Below are 18,970 nucleotides of genomic sequence, written 5' to 3' on the forward strand. Positions count from 1 at the left end.
CTGAGACCTGGGTGGCCCCATCCTGGAAGGTGAAGTGCTTGGAGCAGGGGTCCCTAGAAATCTCTCTCCCGAGGAACCAAAGAAGCAAACTGAACCTGCAGATCATCTCACTGCAGGTTGCTGAGTATCGCTAAGTGTCACTCTTTCCCCAACAAAAGGGGACTACTCTAAAACTACAATTTTGCACGCAGATGAACGCATTCTGGGGTGAAGTTTCTGGCAACATCAGACTACACTTTGCACTGTAACGCTTCCAATAGTTTGATGATGGTTGGCTGCCAATGTGCACACCACTGCCCTTTTTCTCAGAGCTGTGATGCTGAGCTGGGTTGTGCTGTCACTGAGGTAGAAACACGACTGTGAACTTTACAGTGTGGAGGACTTGCTCGAGTTAAATGCAGTTGTATGCGCTCTGTGATGATGTATAGCGTAGAGCATCCTGATAGCATGGCTTGGCAGTGCAGCGCTATGCAGCAACACTGAGATCGTCTCTGAATTCACTAAACCTGTCTTTAGTCACTCTGTAATGCATCTTAATCTCAGTCCCATACTGAGTTAACCGCACTGATTAACCATTCCTAATTCTTGATTAAGCTTGTCTGGTGGTAGGTCAGGAATTTTCACCCTGTGTCTGTGGCTTGGTATAAAAGCAGCTCCTGTTTGTTTTCTGAGCGTTCTGGTAATTAACAGCATTCATTACAGAAGAATGAGGCAATTGGCCAAAGGTATGCAGGGAGGCTGCGGCAAAGGTTAGTACCTGATCTTCTGAGTCCTAAAATAATGCCTTTGTCATTGGACAGTCCTACCGGCCAAGCTGGGGTGGAGTGGGGGGATGCATACATCTCCCTTTTCCCTTCCTGGCAATTGCTTTAAAGAGTCAGAGACAGTGTCTGGCACACAGATACCTGTCTTGTGGGAAAGAAAAAAGAGAAAGAGAGTTCTCTCAATCTTATATACTGCCTCAAAAGCTTATTTTGTACAATTACAATTGTGCCTATAAGGATAGTTTGGCTGAAAGTATCTAGTACATGGATGCTGCCAAAGAAATGTATTTTGGTTTTCCAAACACCTGCTTCTTTGCTCGTATGCGTCTTTATTTTTTGCTTGGGATGCATGAATGATATTCGGAAAAGTAGCTCATGACAAGCTGCTGAGCAACACTTAGTGAGAAATAGCAAGAGTCAGTAACCACTCAAGAAAAGTGCTAGTTTTCAGAAAAATAACAGCAGAATTGAAAGATCAAACTTGTCTTTGAGTGAGTTTCTTGTTTGAGGCAGTGGGAAGGTGTTACAGGCAAGCATGTGGAGTGTACAAGATGTTAACTTACTGCTCCACAGAAACAGCTTATGCGCTAGCTTTTACACATTGGCATGCAGGTATCTGTAATGAGTGTTCTGCTGTGGCAATGCAGCATCTTTATGTCTGTCTATTTTAATACAGAAAACAGTGATATAATGCAGTTTTGCTCTGAAGTACACATGCAAACTGAAATACTATAACCAGTGTTATGGCTTTTAACTATGTAAAAGGATAGGGGCAGGAGGAAATATAAGAAGAATGACCAAAAAAGTAAAATTATGGGTTATAAATGCCACTTGATTCTGTACCAGTGTCTGTTATAGGTTCCTGATTCAGTCTTGGTACTGCTTATTTTAATCCATGTGGTGGGAATCAGGAGATGAAAAGCAACCATGACCAGCAAGATGTGACTGTCATTCTGTAAGGGGATAAATTGCCATGGCAATCGTGGCTGTTGTTGGTGGGGAGCTGGCTGATTTTGGCCAGCTGCTGGGTAGCTGGAGATGGTAGGTCCCTGTGAGGATAAGGTGCTTTTGGATAATTCAACAAACGTACAAACTGTGTCTTGAAACAAAGAATATTAAATTATTTCTTTCTGCTGCCTGAGATTAAGTAGTGCCTCTTGTTGTAAAAATGAGTGGTCGAGACGCACCAATGGTTTCTGGACAGCAAATGCCAAACCCAGTTGGAGCCTGAGTTTTTCCCACATACCAAGGGGAAGAAACTCAAGGTTTGAAAGCAAAGGAAAGAGAAGGCTAGGTGCCTGCCATGGAAGTGAATACTCTTTATAGAATGATAGAACAGTTTGGGTTGAAAGGGACCTTTAAAGGTCATCTAGTCCAACCCCTCTGCAGTAAGCAGGGACATCTTCAACTAGATCGGGTTACTCAGAGCCCCATCCAACTAATAAGCACATTATTTTGATCTTTGTGCTCATCGGATGAGGTTGGGTCTCTGAGCTCATCGCCCGAGTGTGCGGGTGCTATTGCCAGCGGAAGGGAAGTGGCTGCAGCAGGTGAAGGGAACAGGGCTGCCCCTTTCAGCCTAGTCCACTTAAAGCAGTGGTGAGCTGGGAATCCTGGGCAGTGGGTTTAAGCCAGTCTACTGCTGATCACTGGTGTTTCCTGGTGGAAATCTACCCTTCTCTACCTGCTTGCAGTAGGGGTCAGATGAGAGCTACTATTGGTGTCTTTAGAATCCATAGGCAGGTGTTGAGGATGAGAGGGAGAAGCAGCATCGCCCCTTTCCAGCATCGCCTGCCCATTACTTCAGCTCAGCTGTAACATGAAAACTGCACCCTGAAGGACTGGTGAAGTAACAGAGCTACAGCTGGCTGTAATACTGAAACGTGTGTTTTGTGGGACTGGTGCCAATTCAATTCTCCTTTTCCCCAGCTGCAGTTAGTGTAAAAGCTGGTTTCAGATTGCTTGCCTAGCTCTAGATTGGCATCAGTTTTGCAGACTTATTACCCTTCGCGGTATGTCATATCAGACCTGATTGTTATTCCACCAGAGACTGTCTAAGGCAACCAGTTGAAATATATCTGAATTGTTCCCTTCCTCACCACTAAAGCCCCCTGGTCAGGGTAGCTGTTGTTATTTCTGACCTTAATAACACTCTAACAAGAGGAGTAACTCCTGGAAATGTGCAGAATATATTCATTCTGTTTCCAGTTTGTGACTCTGCCTCCTGACTGTTACAGAGCATCGCAGGGATGTGGGGCTGGTGGTGGGCAGGAGTGGGACCCAGCAATCCAGCTGAGCATCTCCCACATCTGTGCAAGCTGTAGAAGGGCTCTCTGTAGCTCTTGTTTCCTTCAAGAGCGGAGTCCCAGTTCTGTGTGAGTTATGACCACAATTGTCGGTGCTCCGAGCACCGGCAAAGCAAGCTGCTGATAAATTAGGTGCGGTAGCAGCAGCTGCAAAATCGCTGTCCTGCTGGCTGGGGAAAGGCAAAGTCATCAGAGAATTAAGACGAACTGCTAAGCCCATTTTGCGCTCAGAAGGCAGCTTCATAGGAATTATAAGGAAGACAGCGCCATATAAAAGTTTTTCTAGCTTCTGCTGGAGCTACAGCTGTTGTTCTTCAGGCCTAATATTCTTCCATGCAATGAACTGCCCCCACTCGGCTTCTTCAAATAGGATCAAAAGGGTCAGCTGGAAAAATCCATAAAGAGGTGGAACAATTTGAAGAAGAATGCAAAGGCTTTGAGCAGTGGCTGCTTGGAAATCAAGGTCAAATCGTGCCTTAATAGCTATGGAGTACACTCTGGAGTTCAGAAGTCTTAAATCAGACCCTAACAATCATGACTGGGTATAAGAGTCCACATGTCTTTTTAAACTCCTGCCTAGTGTGTGGGAAAGTAGCTGTATGCTGCCAACAGAGAATAAGCACATGTTGTCTTCCTCTTTCAAAGCTTTTTGCTGATCTGAAATTGAGGCTTCACACTAGACATCTTATAAAATAATCAGTAGGGAACCCCAAAGTAGTAGTAACCACTCAAGCTGTGCTGTGTTGGGGACATGGGAGTCTCACTGGAGCTAGGACTTGGTCATCTTCCTAGTTTAGACAAAATTATATTAATGATATCAACTTTGAAATTGTGTTTCAAACTTGTACTTCAGTGTAGCTTTCCCTCAGTTATTTTTTGTCCCTCTGGTTCAGGACTTGTGACCACTATAGTGCTATTTGTACCTTTTGCAGTGTATTATTTCAGTTATACATTAAGTGTAGCAAATCTTAAGTGTCTGTAATTTACCCTGAGCTAGCTTCCTTTGCCCAAGCTAACTGGAAGCTATCAAAAACTTGCCTTAAAACCAGCAACAGAAATAAAGATGCCTTCTGGTTTTGACTCTTCCTGGCACCTAGTGCTTTCTAGTGCAGAAAAATTCAATTTAAATGTGACCAGCTGCTCATCTGAACTTTGAAACACTAAAACTTTGAATGAAGAGGATTCTACTAGTGCAGGTCTGACACTGTGCTGTCTTCAGAAATCAGTCAGACCTAAAGAACCCAGCAGAAGTCTCTTTTTTTTCTACCTGGTCAATACAGAGTAGACTTAAGTAGACCTCTAAGACTAGTTCTCTATGCATTTTTCACTCCAGAGGTCATGAGCAAGACTTCACAGGCTCTAAAATCAAAAGATGGGACTCTTCTAATAGAAATAATAGAAATCAGCTCTGATGAGGAGTGGATGCCCAACCGCAGCCTCTGTATCAGGACACAATTTTCCCCCACGTGTTGTGTCAGTGGCTGCAGAGCTGCAGCAGAGCTCTGGGCTTAGGCTTGGCCTTTCTCCCTCAGGTGTAAAACCAGACTGTGGGCTACCGTGTGTGCATGTTCATTTCCCCCATCTGAGCCCCTAGATGGATGCTGCTCTCTAGCACTGGCAACGCAATGCTCCCTTAGCACAAAAAAAGGCAACCCAACTGCAGGCGAGCGGGTGGTGGCTGCCAGAGGCACGTGACCGAAGCAATGATTTAGTCCTTTAACTTGACAAATCTAGGCTCTTTCACCATCTCTGTCTGCCCTGGGATTGTGAAACCTCTTAGCACGCTGCAAAATTCCTCAACAATAGTAATTCCTCTTTCCCAAAGGTGTAATAAGGTGAAAAGCTGGCCCCTCAGCCTGTGGTTCAGCATAGCTTCCGTGAGGCTACAGGGCAGAGTACGTGGCTGATTCATTTCTCTTTCACAAGACTGCCTGTGCCGCGGTACAAAACTGCGTTATTCCCAGGGGCTGGCCTTGCTGAGGTTAAATACGTGCCTGCCTTTATCAAACTGCTTTCCGCGATTTCTGCATGTTTCACAAGACGATTGAGTTACTGGTGAGTAAGATTTACAACCAGAAACCTCGTTCCCTTTAGAAAACCAAAGAGGAGTTGCAAGGCATTGTATGCATTTGAAAAATTAGTTTTTAGGTGTTCTAACATGCAAGTTTAACTGATGGCTAATGTAAATTTTTTTTTTTTTTTTTTTTAATAAGCTCTTTGCAGCTGAAAAATGTGATCCCTCCAACAAAGCAAAAAGCTTAACCTGCAGAAACGAAGCATCTGCAGCCGGCAGTTTGGCTGTTTAATAAACTCCCTCAGCTAACAGCCTGTATCCGTGCTGGCTTAGTATGTGAAAAATGTGCTCGGTGCCACAGTGATGTCATGAGCCCCAGGCTGATAGCTGCTTATGGCTTCCAGCTGGGCTGCTGAGTGCTGGGAGGCACCGCAAGCCAAGCAGATCCCAGTTTCGGTGGAAGCAGCATCCAAAACCTACCTCATTGCCAATATCTTCTGACCCAAATCCCTGATTAGTCAGGAAAACGTTGACCTTCTCTGCTGCAGCTCAAATGTAGCAGTTTTCTGTTAATTTTTCCGAGACTCCCCCTTGCTGGTTGCTGCAGTTGGCTCAGTTCAGGTAACCTTTCTGCGGCGACTGGGATTGCTGGGTCCACTACTGCAACTGAAATCTGTACTATTGGAGTAGTTCTGATGTGAGGCTGGCTAAGAGATAGGGGATGAATTTAGGAAGAATTCCTGTTCCGATGAGAGGAGAAACTCTGGAGAGATGTGTAATCACTGCAGATCAAGTGGTATTAATGGTAAAGATTTTTATCCTTTGTGTTAAAAATGAAATGTCATGCTGTGTGGATGTGCACTGATCAAGTTACTCTGTTCCCTTACTGGCCAGAATCCTGTCTTTGCTAACGCTACTCTCTCTATAATAATTTTCCCTCCTGTTCATCTTGGCCTGTCTAAAATTAAAAGAGCAGCTTTCCCAGGCAGGCACCTGTCCATGCTTATAAAGTTTCTGGTGTACTGTTTGAAGGCCACAAATAGATTAGTTAGCTCTTTCCCTTACTGTACGGTCTCAAAAGGGAAACTGCTGAGACAAGACCTTTCAGGAATGTAAATGGCTCCCTTTGTATATGCTACAAATGAAGAAACAAAGATAAATGTCACCCACAGTGACTCCTTTGGAGACTACTCAAGTCCAGCCAAATTGCTTTGGTTCAGGTGTTCCAAGCCAACACTGTTTTCATACCTGAACTAGGAAATTGGGGATTTAACTGATGAATACGATGCATGTATTTTCAACAAATCACATATGTATTAGAGGTTCAGGAGTGTACAGGATTCGGGGATTAGTGGGGTGCTTCTCCTTGGTCCAGAGGCTGGACTGGAACGCAGAACAAGACCGAGGGTGAAATCCAATTTTCCAGGCCAGGTGATGCGGAGAGGGCAGTGTGCTCTGTGACCTGCCTGTGAGCAGGGTGTGCGGGTGAGCAGAGCTCAGCACACGTGTTTGTGCACACAAAGTTTCAAGAATTCTAGCTCTTCTCTTGTGGTGAACGATCTTAGCTCATCTTTTTCACTTCAGACAGAGTAATTCCTGAAGTTTGTGATTTTTCTTCTTTTGAGGTAGGTGATACACAAACCGTGGTGGCACATCCAGGCTGCAGTTTCAGAAAAACTGCTTGAATTTAATGTTGATGAAAATCTGATGTTCCAACTTTGAGTCAACGCATCATGTGTCAGGCTTTCAGCAGCATTAACTTGCCAATACCTATAATAAAATCCTTATCCATCTGGCTATCCTTAGCCATGAAACCAACAAAAAAATCTCAGCTCCTATCCAAACCTAAACCCGTTTTCGTACTGAACCAGTCTGGATGTGTCATGTGCCATTTAAAAGCTCATATCAATAACAGAATTATAATCAGTGCTTTTGTTTCAATATGTTGCCATTTAGAGCACTAATTTTCTCACAAAACTTGCCTTGACTAAGAGACCACCAATTATGATTTTTTTTTTCTCAGTTGCATGGATAATTGATGTTTAAGAAGTATGTGGGCAAAAAAGCCTGTATGTAACTGATAGGAAGAAGAATTCCTATCCACACAGCAGTTATCGTATAAAGTGACCGGAATTTCTAGGTTGTCGTCTCTTTGTTGAGTATTTGCATTCTTCCTGTGCTTTGCCCAACAGTCAAATCTGATTGTCTTTTAATGCTGCCACAGTAGGGATTTTTTTATTACATTGAAAAAAAGAAATTAAAATAACATTAATGTTATGGAAGGCAATGTTTAAAGGTAGGACGTGAAAGGAATGAGAAAGCATGTTTTACCCTATTGGGTTTTGTAGCTGTTTGCTAGACAGCAGAGGTATGTTGAGGCTCAAGAGCTGTTTGTTCATTGTCAAATTCTGAAACAAACTGTGAGAGAGGACTGATTAAAGACTTCTTCAGTGCCCCTCCAGTCTTCGTGTCTTCTTGGCTTGCAGCCTTTTCCCCCATCCTCTGCATTAAAAAAATTGTGGCCAGCAGGTCAAGGGAAGTTGTCCTCCCCCCCTACTCTGCCCTGGTGAGGCCACAGCTGGAGTACTGTATCCAGTTCTGGGCCCCCCAGTTCAAGCACGAAAACGAACTACTAGAGAGAGTCCAGCAGAGGGCTATGAGGACGACCAAGGCTATGAGCACCTCTCTTATGAGGAAAGGCTGAGAGACTTGGGTCTGTTTAGCCTGGAGAAGAGAAGGCTGAGAGGGGACCTCATCAATGCTTATAAATACCTAAAGGGTGGGTGTCAAGAGGATGGGGTCAGGCTCTTTTCAGTGGTGCCCAGTGATAGGACAAGGGGCAACAGGCACAAACTGGAACACAGGAAATTCCATCTGAGTATGGGGAAAAACTTCTTTACTTTGAGGGTGACAGAGCACTGGAACAGGCTGCCCAGAGAGGCTGCGGAGTCTCCTTCTCTGGAGATATTAAAAACCCGCCTGGATGCATTCCTGTCCAGCCTGCTCTAGGTGATCCTGCTTTAGCAGGGAGGTTGGACTAGATGATCTCCAAAGATCCCCTCCAACCCCTACCATTCTGTGTGATTCTATAATATCATAGGTAGTGCGATATTTCTCCCCATTTATATGCACTGATGCATATTCATCTTTTTGCTTGGACAACATTTTTAAAAGATAAAAATTTAGCCAATACAATTAGGAAAATTCTCCTCCTTCATTAACTAAGTGCCCAAGAGACAAATGGACAAACAGCTAGGCTTTTCTATTCAAGAGGATGCTGCAGATTAAATGATGCAATAAATTTACCACTGGGTTAAAAATGAATTTTTTTCTAGCATAAAAATCACCTTTCAAAGATGTTGGAAACTTTACAGAATACAGGCTAAAATGATAGGAAATAGCACTTTAGAGCTATGGATGAGATAATGCAGAAGTGGTGTGTATCTATGGTACTGTCCTTTACAGTGTTGCTGGAAACAGACTACTATGGCTGCAGTCATTTAGGTGGAGAGAAGCAGCTCCCTGAAATGGCTGTTTGCATTAAATACTTGAAGTTTTGTATCAAGTAGCTGTCTTCTAAATAAATGTTGTGCGCAATAAGGTAAACTGCTAAAACAAATAGTTACTGTTTTTTTCCAAGATTATGGGTTTTCCTGATGAGATTCTTAACAGTGCATTTCCCATATGCTATTCACTTTATGGAATTGTATGTCTTACTTCACATGTGCCTCATTTGAAATATTCAGTAGTATGTATTTTTAATTTATGACCGAATATTTCAGTATCTAAGAAGGTAGGTAAATACTGTTTCTCTCATTTTTGTAGCTAAGGCAGCTAGGGAATAGACAAGTCAATGCTTTGTGATACGATATATTGGCATTTTGCTTGTGACTAGCAGTCTCCTCAAAACTGAAAGCATGACCTTTCTTGAAATGGCATTCTTTTATTGAACAAATGCGATTTTAATGTATTCTGTTATAGCTGCTTGCTGTTGTGATTATATGAAATTGAACTGCCTTTTGCAACAGTGAAAACTACAGCAAGAACAAAGGGACTGAGCTAATTCTGAGTCTTCGTTCTCTTCTGCAATCTGCAAAAGGATTTGTTGTAGCCTGTACAAATCAGTTGCTGTGAATATTAGAACTCCACTTCCACAGTTTTGCTATGGGGTAGCCTGAAGTCATGAGTTAGTGATATGAGAAATGAGAGAAACGACCTGCAATGTTTTCATGATTATTTTTTTTTAAAGTGAAAACGTTTAGTCAAGCCAAGTACATCCATACTTATTTGCTTGCAATTTTAACTCAAACTATAAATGAACAGTAGCTGAGAACAGGTTATGTGAGTTGTGAAACCCCTTTATGCAAAAGGCAACATCCTCTTTCCCTCAGCTGAAGGCTGAAAAAACAGCAGGTCAAATTTCTGCTTATACCAAAGCCCCACTTCTCAGTAGTCCTGCAGCAAGCACAGCGTCAGCAATTGTAATTCTTGACATTTCTAAACTGGAGGAGGGGAGTGAGAAGGGTAGAGGAAATCTATTTATTTCGGAGAAATGTGGAAGACGTGTTCATCACTGAGAACGTATCAGCAGAGGGCACAGACAAAGAAATAATTTTGGTAGTACATCACTTAGAACAAAAATGTATTCTAGGTCTTCTACATAAAGAAACCCTTCAAGATATGAAGCTGGCAGTGTGAAGGTAGAAAAACTAACTTCTCCATTGGGAACAACACTATGTACAGGGAGACATGAGAGGTATGAGCTGAAACTACCACCTTCATCTCTGAACATGTCCCTGTTTCGAATCATTTTGCTGCTGCTTACTTTGATAGACATAGCTAAGTACATAGACAAGGCTCAGAAGAATACCACCATAGCCTTATCACTAGCCTTTGGTTACACTCATGGAGATAGAAGCTGCTGAGAATGCAAATGACCTCTTCGTTACAAAGAACTATGAGATATTGATTATTGAGATATTCATTATTCCATTTTGTCTAGAAAGAAGATACCAGGAAAAATGCATTAACGTTGGGAAGAAAAAGACTGTCATTAGTAACTTCTGGATTAACAAATTGGGATAGACTATTCTATTAATACACATGGAAGGAAACTGAAGGCCAGACGGACCCAGTAGGGTCTCCCCACGGTGATTGTGACTTGAGATCCACTTAGGACATAGCTTGGGTTGGTGATTCCTGGGTCTATTTATGAGTATGTGTCTCCAGAACGTGACTGGGCTTTGATCCCTTCTCTTGCCCTTCCAGAACAACTCACAGCCCATCCAGGGAGTATTTCCATGGTATGCAACTATAACTGACTTCTGCATAGGGAGGCAATTGCCAGCATTTCCTACAGCAACCATGGCTGGGTGCAGTCTGGCAGCTTTGTGTGTCTGACTCACAGTGGATCTGGGCCTGAGGTTTTCTTTCTTTTGTTTTGTTGCCTTCTTATGTTTGCATCTAAATTAAACACCAAGGAGTAACAAAGAAGAAGGATGGTCTTGTGGTTAAACTTACCCAAGTGGCAAACTGGAGCTGGGAACTATTTCTGGCTCTACCACATCTATGGCCAATGACAAATAATCTAATATCTCTGGGTCTCAGGGTTTTCCCATTTATAAGATGAGGATGAAAGCCCTCTGTGGGTGACTGCTTGAGTACTTTGATTCCCAACAGAAAAAGCTAGAGAAAATAAAAATAGGATTTCGAAATAGATAGTAAAAACAGCTGATATTTATTCTGTCAGCAGCTCTTCTCTGCTCTGTGAGAGCAGTTCTGGTTCTCAGTGAGAAAGGGGGTGTCCTGTGCTACCCATCCCACTGCCTGTTTGCCGCAGCTGGGCTATTGCATGGAGACATAGGCAGGTGCTGGTCTACGTGCCAGTGAGGTCTGAGATAGAAAGTGGTATACGTGTCAGAGTTTATCATCTTACCTCGCTCGGTCGGTGTACCTGGACAAGTAGTTTATCCTGTTGTATGCACAGGAACAGCACTGAACAAGACTAAAGCAAGAGTCAGTCTCTGGCCTTCTCTGCCTACTCCAGTGGGCTTTTCAGTATTAACAGTGAATAGCAGAGGAATGGCGTATTTATTCATTCTGATTTCACTTGCTCTAATGGGAAGTAATTCCCCTGAAGTCAATGGGATTGCAGTAGTGTAAGAGCTGTATCAATTACTGTGCCCTCAGGCTGATGATAAAAATAATATATGACCATACTGTAGCAAACACATTTTAGATATAGAAAAAGCCTTGAGGCTGGGAAACATTCTGTAAATGATATAAAGGCAACGTATTTAGCAGATGAGCATTTAAAAAGTAGGAGCCTGAGAACGTTTGCTGCTTGGCTGGTATACAGAGCTCTCCCCAATATTTTGCCATTCTACCTTGGCACAGAGGTTCAGCTCTCCTAGAAGCAAGCTTCCTTCACCAGCCATTGCCAATGGGCCAAAAAAGCTCACAATAAGACAAAAACATTCGATCCCCATGAAAGATGGACAGGTAGGAGATGTAGTTTGACAATGGCAGCAGTCATATTTCTGGCTACTCCAGCTTAATGCTTAGTGCAGGAAGATGGACCAAAAGCGGGAGGAAAAAGAGGAAGGAGGCTGAGGAACTGAGGGGGCAAAACCTTTTGCAGAGAGTAACCCCCTCCTATCACAAACTTGGAGCACGAGGCTCAGCCACGGCCAGTGACCTTCCCCTCCTTGTGGCCACAGCCGCAGCCCGGCACAGTGGCTCCCCACCATGCACCCCCCTGCTCCATGACACTGTCCCCAGGGCCCCGGCGGATGGAGGTGATTGAGCAATGGGGAGGGAACCGAAAGAGCAGAGTGGATGGAAGCTAAGAAACCAAAAAGGAGTTCAGCAACATGGAGGTACACAATAAGGATGAAACAGGAAAGCAAACAGTGTTGCTTTTTTGCCTTCAAGAACATGGTATGGGTCATTATTCCTTAAAAAACAGAAAAAAGGTGTTTGATCTGGCCTCCCCAGGGTGATGTGACTGCAGTTATTCAGGAGAAGTGGGATGGGAGGGTGCAGAAGCCACAGGTCACTGGGGGCAACCAGAACAATGCTGGTGTCAGGCAGGTGATGAAGGTAGCAGGGGGAAGCAGTAAGGAGACCATGAAGAAATGTTTTCTCTTCTGTGCTGTCCCTGCTTTAGCGCAACAGGGTCTGCTTTTGTTCTGAAAGGGTGGAAGGCTTGAGGGGAGAGGGGAAAAAAAAAAGGCAGAAGACACACCTCCCTTTAGTTCCCCTGATCAGTCTTTTTTCATCTATAATAGAGGATTTGGGTACATTCCACACACAACTTATACCTGATTAGTTAAAGGGGATTATATTAATGCAACTTTGAGTGTATGCAGTCTTAAATCAGCTTTAACTTTACAGGAGCATATTAACTGCAGTGATTTTTAAATATTTATTTTTAAATCACTACAAGCATGTCCTGAGAGAAGGTTGCAGCAGTTTTACTGCAATAGGTGAAACCTTTGCAAGCTTTGTGAGAGAAAACTCTGCATTCGCCTGTTTCGCACCCTGGACAGAAAAATCCCTTTTTGCTTCCTAAGTCAAGCCCAGAGAGATTCACCCAGTAAATGACAGTAAGAAATGGGTTATTCTGCGTGGTGACCACACAGGAAGTTCCTCATGGGAAAGCTACCGAGGAAAGTACCAGTGCTGTGCTGGGACAGTGTGACTGGGAGATGGGGGGAGCATTTTTAAGATACGGAGGGAGTAAGGGGAGCAAGCCTGGGGAGGTGGTTGGGCTGGGGGATGGTGGTGCTCGTGGATGCTTAAGCAGTTACATCATCAGTCCAAAATATCTCAGTTACTAAAAGCTGCCTACAACTTAGTTATTTGCTTTTTCCAATAAGGAAAATATTATGTCTTGTGGGAAGTCATGAGGATGACATACCCAAGTACATTGCATATTTGATCACTAATAATATAAAGTAAACATCTTTTAAATATTTCCAGCAACATCTGTCCTAGTTTAACTACTGGTTCGTGTTGCATTCCTTTATGGAATTATACTCATCCCAGAAAGCAGAGCGTGTGTCACTGCCATCCATTACAAGAATTAAACTTGTGGGATTTTCCCTGTCTGTTGAAGCTGAATTTCCTTCAGCCTTTAAAAAACACTTTCTTCTCATTTTCCACCATTGCATAATCCTGTTTCTCCAAAAGTTTGAGTGCTTGCCTGTGATCTTATATATTTAATATTTGGCTTGGATAAAAAGAGAGGACAGTGAGATAGTGATTTCACTCATACTGGGGGAAAAATTCGGAAAATGGAGCTGCACCAGTTCAATAGGAATACAAGATTAATCTTCTGGAAAAAAACCTGAAAACCGAACCCAAAATGTCTTTGAGCTAATAGAAGAGATTAGTCTTGTTCTCCAAAGAAGGGAAAAAATCAAGAAATGACCTAAAACTGAAAATAACAAACAATAGCAAAGAAGAATGTAGACAAAACTCCCTCTATAGCCACAGATGCTGAGGCCAACCAGACAAGGCACATTTGTCCTGTACTAAGGTATATAGATTGTATGTGCTGAAATAGAAAGAAATGTATTAAGCTGGTATATATGTGTTAGTATTTTGGAGTAAAATATCTCTTTTTTACTGACAGGGACTGACTTCTTGGTAGATTTACCATTTTTGCCAAAAAAGTAACTCTCTTTACAGCAGAATTTACAATACATCCCACATCTGAGCAAAAGTGTGGGTATGTATCGCAACTGAAAAAATTGTTTTTTTGGGAAAACAACATTTCTGTCAGCAAAGAGACAACTTTTTATTAGAATAAGAAAAATAAAGAAAAACCTCTTCTGTTACTGCAGTAGTAAAATTCCAGCAACTTCTAAACATTTTGGATGTGAATTCTTTGTGACTTTGAATTATGCTGAAAAGTCTTTGAAGGCCATGAAATACAGACATATATTTGTCCTTGAACTACCTCTGAAAAAGTAAATCTTTTCTCTCTTAATATACAAAGTGACTGAGAAAAAGCAAACCAAAGAAATGCAAGCACCTTACAGCTCCACCGGTGCTATAGAGAAACAGAAGTGTGTCACGCACCAATTTCCCCATAGGGATGTTTACCTCTCGTCTGTCATTGCAGGAATGTTGCTGGTCACTGAGTTTGGATAAACTGTAAGGTGAGGGTAGCTGACGTCGTGCAGAAGGAGAAAGGTTGGGAAAGAGAGAGAAAACCCCAAATTTCGCAATAAGGCAGATGTCCTGACATAAGATGGGGCCAATCCGTTTTACTGAGATTGTACCAGCTCAACCACTCCTATGGCAGCAGTTCTCCTTGTCCATGCAGTGATAAATCCTCCCACTATCAATCTATGGATTGGAATAGTAGTTTAGCGTTCTAGAGCATCTGTGAGCATTTTGGCTTGCTCACCCAAGCAAGAGAGAAACAAGGATAGGACAGCTGTATGAGGCGAGGTATCCCTGCGGGGATGTCTGCCCCTGGATGAGGTTGGCTTGCCTGCTGATGCTCCTGTGTCAATTGTCTGTACTATCAGTGTAAACCCCCTCACTTCTCTTGGACATTGAAGCCAGTAACCTGGCATTGGACTGCTGATGTTGCAGCCTCTCTTCCCTGTAACGGCTGTTGGACTCCGCTTTTAGCTACAGAAATGAGACAAAGGGTATTGGGGAGTAGGACTGAAACAGAAAATACAGCTAGGCTTTTTTTTTTTTTCTTTCTTTTTCTTTTTCTTTTTTTTTTTTTTCTTAACATTAGATGCGGACTCTGCAAATCAGAGATAGCAAGACTGACCTAAAGATACCAAGTTAGTTTCCATAGCAATGAGACCTATGAGTTCTCAAAATATTCAAGTCTCTATTAGGCTAGAAGCAGATAAAAATAATTTGCTTACATAAGGGCATGCCAGATCTCATCCAGCAAAGCGCTTGACTTTAAGCACATGAGTATCAAGATAACGGAGCTCCATATGTACTTGACTCTTGCTTGCCTGGGAAAGAAACAGTCTTGGTGAAAAGTACCTTTATGTCCCTAGCTGGTTCTTTGTCAACCCTGACCCCCCTTCCCAGGACCTTTGCCTGTGCTTCCTGCTGTCAATTTATCTTTAATGCAGACTTTGGGTTTTTCATTGGGACAGATCGTTTCCCCTCCACTAGAACCAAGCACCACTCCTTCGTCCAGTCTTCTGTCTAGCTTGGCTGGAGGCACCTTGGACCCTCCACCTCATGATTCAAGTGAGATCAGATATCCTTGCAAAGAGAAAGGAGCCTATTCTGAAAATGCGTGTACTGAATAGGTATGTACTCTCAGGAAATATCCTCTTCCCTTCTGCCCTATCTCTTCAGCAAGCTCCGGGTGGAATTGTAAAGTTGTGACTGATCATGCACTCCATTTCCTAAACACCGACCCTGCAGCATCCCAACTAGGATGGTGTGAAGGGAATGGGAAGTCTCTGCCACTGCACCATGCAGAGCACACCGCTGTGGTAGTGCACTGAAGAGGTACGTCTGGCCATTCTGTAGCTGTCCCCAGCAAATGCCATGCTGCTGTTAATTAAACTAATGTAAGTTGGATGGAGCTCATCCAGAATAGTATTGCAAGGGCAGGACCTCAAATTCAAAATACTTCCATCGTCCATTTTCTATTGGTTTTCTATAAAAAGGCATAAGAAACCACCTGTGAACATGCTTGAGAGGAGGCTTTTTGTAACCACTGGTATTAAGTCATACAATAGCTCATGAAACTGATCTCTGAGAACACTGCGTTCCATTAGAAAAATCTGAAATATGTTCCTTGCACTCATGAATTGTACCAAAGTTATTTAGCTTAGGAATGCTTTTCACAAATTAGCACTGATTATAAGACTGAAGTGAGTCAGGACTGAAAAGTATGGCAGGGAAAGGAAAGAGCCTATGGTGAAAAATAATCCCCTGAATATTTCAGACAGTTTCTAAAAAAAATAAATGGTGTTAATGACTTAGAGAATCTCAGCATATTAGGAAGAACTAATTTAATTTCCTAGTAGTGCAACCTTTTGTGAGACACTCCATTAGCTAATTGAATGCATTTAATTTATTTAGTTCCAACTTGGGTGACTTTGTTTTCCTACCCACCTTCCTACGGTGAAAAGCAAAGAAACCATTCCCCAACAGAAAATTGCTGCTTCTTTGTTCAACAGTCAGGATTACTTTCCAAGTGCTTAATAAGGTGCATGTTTTATGAATGCTTTACCAAAATGCTGCCTGGTGGCGCTGGCTGCTTTCCAGCGATGGACTGAAGACACTGTAGGATCACAGATTTTGTTGAAGCAGTTTTTATGTTTTAGCTTGTCACCAGGCTACAAGAGTCTCAACAACACACTACTGTAACAACCAAAATAAGCAGTAAGTTGATAATGACTTCCTACTCCCGGCACACTAGGAAGCATACCCGTGCTGTAGTTTAGAGAGAGATCGCAGCTTTTGAAGACCAGCTGGCCCATCTGTTCCCGGTACTGCTGCTACTACCAGCAATGTGGAGTTCAGCTTGGAGGAGCTGCTCAGGCTTTTCATGGGTCTATCTGTCGGACCCAGTTGAGCCCCCAGCAGCTGTGGCAGCCCTGCTGCTGCTCCAGGTGGTATAAACAGGCAAGGGGAAAATAAGAAGCAGACTAAGATGCTGTGAGAACTCCTTGTGCTATGGGCCACTGTGCAGGGAAGCAGTGTCCTGAGGGCAACAGCTCCCGTTTGCAGCGTATGGAGGTGAGAGCAAAGGGGAGGGAGGAAGAGGCTGAGCAGAGCCGTGTCTGTCTGCACGGCCTTGGCCCCCTGTATCACATCTGAGGCAATGCACAGAGACGTGGTTACGTCTGCTGAGTGGGGGCAGGACATGTTTCCACAGTCCTGGGAGCAGGTGGGCATGTTTGGAGACCTGCTGTGACTGTGAATACATGTCAATCATCACCTGCTGCTTCACAGGCGAGATCTAGGAGATTTAAGCATTTCCCATTTTCCAGTGGAGGTCATTGCCTTGCACTCATTAATATACTGTATTTCCCAGTGGTTATTCCTGAGGGAAGGAGAGCAGGTACAACAAAACTCCTTGGGCGGTCCTTTTCCATAAATGGCCTTAGTCCTTTTCACTGCTCCATATTTTACCTAGGTCTCCATTATGAATGCTTTGGCAGTCAAAGCTCCTGGTCGTGGCGAACCTCTTAAAGTCTTACATATTGCTGGTAAGGTGCAAGTTCTTTTCACATGCATGGTTTTGCTGGAAGAGCTGTGCCAGTCTCATAAGGGCTTTTGCTACTGTCACTCTCCAATTTCTGTAGTACTTTCCTAGCTGAAGATGATTATTGCTAATTATTGCTTTATAAACCTGAGATTTCTTTCAAGATGCATTAATCAAAGTAACTGGAAAATATTAATTCTCACTGAAAACTAAATGGGATTCTGTGAAACAGGGCGCTCTCTTCAAAGGGGATTAAATATTCCCTAGAGAGCTCTTCTAGCTGCTTGAAATGTATTGTAGTTTAGCTCTGGAATACTTCTATTGATTTATGACAAAATATCAGTTAAATACCCTATTCTCAATGGTTTTCTGCAGCAGTGGGTGCCAGCAGTAGGCTTTCGTTAGATCTGTTGAACTTCAAAGTCAAGTATGCCAATAATTTGCCTATTCCAGGAATTCTCAGAGAATGTCCTCACAGGGCACAGATTAGAGCAAATTTTAAAAAATGGACAAGTGGTTACCATGGATTTTGGTACCAGTGTGTTGCTCTGTCTTCAGCAGCCTGTCGAAACGGTCCTCTCTGTCAAAGAGAAACAGAAACAAAATGTGGTACAGTGTTAACCTTAAGGCACGTGTGCCGCTCTCAAATGGTACTGGGAAGAAAGACTAAGTTTGTCTCCACCTGGAAGATTTCGGTGGAGATATGACAATGAGACTAGAGAATGTGAAAAATAACAATTGCTGCTTGCTTCCACATCGTGTGAGGATTGCAGAGACAGTGGGCTTGGCGGCGGTTTGACTCACTTGAAATTTTGAAAAGAATTATCTAAAGAGGTAATATAGGGTCACTTAAACAAATGCCTTCCTGCAGATTTTTTAAGGAGAGGAAGAGTTGTTGGAAAGGTAAGGGATTATTTAAAATGCATCTAAAGGTCACAAATGGAAAACAGAAAATGGATAAAACCCAAAGTCCATGACAGACTGTACCTCTGGGATCATGGGACACAAATGCAGCCAGGATAGCAAATATCACTGTAGATAAGCCAAGGTTCAATTTTCAGTAATAAGCTGTTTTTTAAACTTAACTTGCTTGAGTGAGATAACCACGTGTATTACATTTGTCTTGGGGAGAGAAGCAGCAGCACAGCGTATGTGTTTGTCAGCAACACCTACAGCCTGAGTAGTCTTTATTTGAATTCCTGTCATGCTTATCTGCAGGCAGGACTTGGACCATATGTTGGGAAAAGAATTGTTACAAATAGCTGAATCAGAGCTCCTCTGAAGCTCAACAATCAGAGCGGCATAATTGTCCTCCCTGACTTCTCTGCTTCTTCGTCTCATTTCCTCGGTGCAATTGTTCAGGTCCCGTGCAATCAAACAGCAAAAATGTCAGACACAGATTAAGCGGTGACAATTGCTTAGGCAATTTCTTTTTCCTTAGCCCACAGAATTCAAGTGGTGTTGAAGTTGTAGCTCATGATTTGCCCAAGCCGTGCTTAGGACTGGCCCATGTTCTCCAGTTTGTTTTCCCACTCACAACCGTCCTTCCCTTCATCCTTGCTATTCTATTATCTTCTCCTCTTTCTCTTTGTTTTCTTTAGGACTGTACTAAAACAATTGTGTTTGTCTGGTGGCCTCCTTCAACTGCTGAAGAATTTAGACATGCACTTGA

At 42.9% G+C, this 18,970-nt stretch overlaps 1 protein-coding gene across 1 annotated transcript in view; it reads right to left on the bottom strand.

The window, feature by feature from the left end:
- Window positions 1-18,970, bottom strand: part of SPMIP2 (sperm microtubule inner protein 2) — a 43,541-nt gene that overhangs the window by 10,430 nt on the left and 14,141 nt on the right. The window contains exons 3-4 of the mRNA XM_074147286.1: window positions 17,820-17,878; window positions 11,020-11,088 (exon numbers count right to left, since the gene is read on the bottom strand). Of these exons, the coding sequence (XP_074003387.1) occupies window positions 11,020-11,088; window positions 17,820-17,878 (128 nt within the window). The remainder of the gene's footprint in view (window positions 1-11,019; window positions 11,089-17,819; window positions 17,879-18,970) is intronic.

This window comes from Numenius arquata, chromosome 5 (assembly GCF_964106895.1).
Source record: "Numenius arquata chromosome 5, bNumArq3.hap1.1, whole genome shotgun sequence".
Taxonomy (NCBI): domain Eukaryota; kingdom Metazoa; phylum Chordata; class Aves; order Charadriiformes; family Scolopacidae; genus Numenius; species Numenius arquata.